The 4,826-nt window shown below is 32.2% G+C and overlaps 1 protein-coding gene across 1 annotated transcript in view; it reads left to right on the top strand.

Moving 5' to 3' along the window:
* Positions 1–4,826, top strand: part of LOC106468714 (hemicentin-1-like) — a 76,091-nt gene that overhangs the window by 49,164 nt on the left and 22,101 nt on the right. The window contains exon 11 of the mRNA XM_022397082.1: positions 626–732. Coding sequence (XP_022252790.1) covers positions 626–732 — 107 coding nt within the window. The remainder of the gene's footprint in view (positions 1–625; positions 733–4,826) is intronic.

Consider the following 4,826-nt stretch of genomic DNA (forward strand, 5'->3'; position numbering starts at 1 on the left):
AGACGCACTCATTCTTCGACATCATGAAATATCCATTTATAAACATTAAATTAAAACCCAGGTTTAATCTATAATATTGTGACAATACTTTGAATATTTATATATGTATATACTTAATACTTCTATCATTACGATGTTTTAATTTTTGCTTGCACATTAAATATAATATTTTCGTTAGTTTTTAATGAAATAATAAAAATTGGCTAATCTCATTAGATATTTACTATAAATACTTGTTAACTTACTGTGGCGAAACGTTAAAAGAATCTTTGATATTTACACGTGTGTTTTGGCTAACTTCCTAAAATTTATATTGAAATACTCTGAGTATTAACTTGATTATCTTAAGAATTTTAAGTATAACTCATCGTGGTCTAGATACCTTGTTTTAAAAATATAAACAAAACTGAGTCAATACATATGTTTTTATTGGATATTTTAATTTGGAGTAATACACTGTAAGTAGCCTAACTAATGCCTCATTACTCTTGCAGCATGTTTTATTGTGAAGCCTAACTTTCTTCTAACTTTACATTGTGTAAGTCTAACCATTGCATGTATTTAATCGATCATTGTGACCAACTTCCTTGTACATGGCTTTGCATGAGTTCTGTTTTTGCTTTAGACCAGAGGGTCGTGTGCAACCTGCAGAAGCTACACCTGTTCCCAAACCTGGGTTTCGTAAACCTTATAATACAAACGGAAGTCGAAACCTCAAAAACGGAAACACAGGTTTGTATGTAGCTATTAATCTTTCATAAAGTTATGATTATATCAGTTAAAATAAAATATAAATAATGGTGTTTCAACAGAATTATTAATTAGATTAAGAGTGGGTTCCGGTTTATAGAAGATATTTTTAGAAAGCTCAGCTGCTTCCGGTTCGCCCTTTATCTACCAGTCAGAAGCTAAATTATATAATGTCTGAAGATAATCAATTAAACTCATGCATGCAACTATAAAGTTCATCAATACGTACGCCAAATCTTCACGCGTGATGACATGCAGAAATAGATTCGTTCTTCAATACGTACGCCAAATCTTCACGCGTGATGACATGCAGAAATAGATTCGTTCATCAATACGTACGCCAAATCTTCACGCGTGATGGCATGCAGAAATAGATTCGTTCATCAATTCGTACGCCAAATCTTCACACGTGATGGCATGCAGAAATAGATTCGTTCATCAATTCGTACGCCAAATCTTCACACGTGATGGCATGCAGAAATAGATTCGTTCATCAATTCGTACGCCAAATCTTCACACGTGATGGCATGCAGAAATAGATTCGTTCATCAATTCGTACGCCAAATCTTCACACGTGATGACATGCAGAAATAGATTCGTTCATCAATTCGTACGCCAAATCTTCACACGTGATGGCATGCAGAAACAGATTCGTGAATGTATTACGTACTGGTTATATTAGAGCCATACTTATTTGTATATTTAGAAGATTGAAAATAGTTTATGAACTACACGTGGAAGAATTGTACTGACTGTCTATCTAACTTAATCGATAAACATTTATAATAGTTTCTTTATCAACTGAGCCCGGCATGACCAGTTGGTTAGGGAGCTCGACTCGCAATTTGAGGTCGCGGGTTCGAATCCTCGTCCCACCAAACACTTTCAGCCGTGGGGGCATAATAATGTGACGGTCAATCCCACTATTCGTTGGTAAAAGAGTAGCCCAAGAGGTGGCGATGGGTGGTGATGACTAGCTGCCTTCCCTCTGGTCTTACACTGCTAAATTAGGGGCGGCTAGCGCAGATAGCCCTCGTGTAGCTTTGCGCGAAATTCAAAAACAAACACAAATTTCATCAATTGGCCTGCAATCATTGTATATTATATTTTTTAAAGAACAACATAATCCGCCCCCCCCCCATGGCACAGCGGTATGTCCGCGGACTTACAACGCTAGAATCCGGGTTTCGATGCCCGTGGTGGGCAGAGCACAGATAGCCCATTGTGTAGCTTTGTGCTTAATTACAAACAAACAACATAATCCACTTAAGTTGAAAGTGTTCTAGTCACCGAATTTTTAAATGAATTATTGATACCATTACATTGTAATGATACTTGCTATCTAATGAACATAATATAATAGTAAGATAGAATACTTACAGGAGATAAACTTATAAAGAAAACATTCTCTATTCTATTTTTGTTTTTATCAAATCGAATTTACAGACTATTGTAAAAACGAAACTCTTCTATAATTCCCATCTTGATCAGCTTTAAATTTAATTTTGTAACTAAAAATATGTACAGCTAAAACCTTATATACTCGAAGTATTAGTAGAGGAAGAGCATTGATAAAAGTGGAGATTAACATACACGTAACAAAGGCGGAATATGTGATTAATTATCAGAAGAGAACTGCGGATACCAGAATAATAAGCTAACGTCAAATACTTGTTATATTCTAGACAAGCTCACCATGGAAAGTCTTTGCATGTTATTAAGGAGTAAGAAAAGCAAAAATATTATTTCAAATATCAACGCCAGGAGGCAGCAGGGAATTCCGAAAGAAATGTGCTTGTTGTATTTAACGAGATTACGAAATTGTTCATATGCTCTTAATTATTACCTCCAAGTATAGGATAACTTACTTTTTAAAAAATAATTTCAGCTAGGTAATAATTAAGACTTGTGTAAAGTGTAAGCGGTTTAAACAGGTGTGAATTCGAATCCTATGGGCAATAAAATTTCCATTTTCTTACAAATGTACTTTTTCTTTTGAGAATTTCAGTATTATTTTCTAAAATTATTATTAAATTATTCCAAAATATATTTCTTTTACGCCAAATTTTCTGGGTCTACGAGAGTTTCCAGTTACAAAGAGGCCAGTTGAGGAGTATAAAAATGTAATTTTAGGGTTGTGCAAATTAATTACAAGAGGCCAGATGACGATTATAAAAACAATGTAATTTTACGGTTATGCAAATTCATTACAAAAGGCCAGTTGAGGATTATGAAAATGTAGTTTTACGGTTATAGAAATTTATTATAAGAGGCCATTTGAGAAGTATAAAAACAATGTAATTTTAGGGTTGTGCAAAGTCATTGCAAGAGGCCAGTTAAGGATTATAAAACAATATAATTTTAGGGTTTTGCAACTTTATTACAAGAGGCCAGTTGAGAATTATAAAAATGTAATTTTACGGTTGTACAAATTTATTACAAGAGGCCATTTGAAAAGTATAAAAACAATGTAAGTTTAGGGTTGTGCAAAGTCATTGCAAGAGACCAGTTAAAAATTATAAAAACAATGTGATTTTAGGGTTGTGCAAATTCATTACAAGAGGCCAGTTGAGGATTATGAAAACTGTTGTGCAAAGTAATTACTTATTTCTTTTTAGTTAAAACATCTCTTTTAATTTCTAGAGGTTTAATTAAAGTTTTTTATTATTATCTAATAATACCAATAGGAAGTTGTTTTAATACTAATAGTTTTATATGATGTAAAATTAAGTTGTAAGCTTTAAGCCTAGCTCAATGCCTAAATAGTTCCTGTTCAAATGGTGTTCAAGTTGATGAATAAAACGCTAGATGACCGCATGCTAAAACAATGGACACTGCGAATAAGGGAGACATTTCTAAATCTATACATAAAAGTATGGTCAGAAAGAAAATTTCATGTGATTATATGTTAAATACTATTTATATTAGGGGAACTAAATGTTACACGAGAAGCAAACTGAGAAATGTAAGTTATATTCATGAGAGAACAGATTTGGTACAGGGAGTTTAAAACTACACATCTAAACCCAATCTTCATTACGAATATCAAAAGTCATCTCATCTGGAACATCCAATATTGAACTTTTAATTAAAGAAAGTTTATCTGTTATACATGAGTTCACAATTTTAAGCAATAACTATTAAGTCCGTTCTGAATAACTTGTATAATATTGTTACAATTATTACATTATCCTATTCTTTATTGTTTATTTGTTTGTATTTAATTGATTTCATCTTTTAATTACTCTTTACAAAATATTGGAACCTTATAAATATTTGTATCTGATATTTTACCTTGTTCAATATAGCTTGCTGAAGATGGAATATGTACACTCTGTAATGTTCAAAAATTAAATGTTTGTTACTGTACACGTACATATTAAATGTTCGTTCTACTGTTTATCATTAAAACTTTTCTCTCTGAAGCTAAAATTACTTTTATTAACCTTCTTTATCACTCTTTCAAAATACGATAGTTAGGATTTCAATAAAATGACCGTTAGTGTACCGGATATTGCAAGGATTAATCAATACAGGTCAGAGGTTTATTTATGAATAGGCTTAATATGCTGAATAGGAATGGGTAAAGTGTGTTGATCTGTTTCTGTGGGAGATTTTGAAACTTAAGACTTTCTCGAGTGAATCGTATGATTTTTGTTTATAATTTAATTTAACTTAATAATTTTTAAAATGTGGTTTTCTTAGTAATCATAAAGTAGTATGTAAATGAAATTCATGAATTTTCATCAAATGCTCTGATATAAACCTAACTTGCATCCGCTATTAAATTGCTCTGATATAAACCTAACTTGCATCCGCTATTAAATTGCTCTGATATAAACCTAACTTGCATCCGCTATTAAATTGCTCTGATATAAACCTAACTTGCATCCGCTATTAAATTGCTCTGATATAAACCTAACTTGCATCCGCTATTAAATTGCTCTGATATAAACCTAACTTGCATCCGCTATTAAATTGCTCTGATATAAACCTAACTTGCATCCGCTATTAAATTGACTCTGATATAAACCTAACTTGACATCCGCTATTAAATTGACTCTGATAGTAAACCT

The sequence above is a fragment of the Limulus polyphemus genome, unplaced genomic scaffold (assembly GCF_000517525.1).
Source record: "Limulus polyphemus unplaced genomic scaffold, Limulus_polyphemus-2.1.2 Scaffold3130, whole genome shotgun sequence".
NCBI lineage: Eukaryota > Metazoa > Arthropoda > Merostomata > Xiphosura > Limulidae > Limulus > Limulus polyphemus.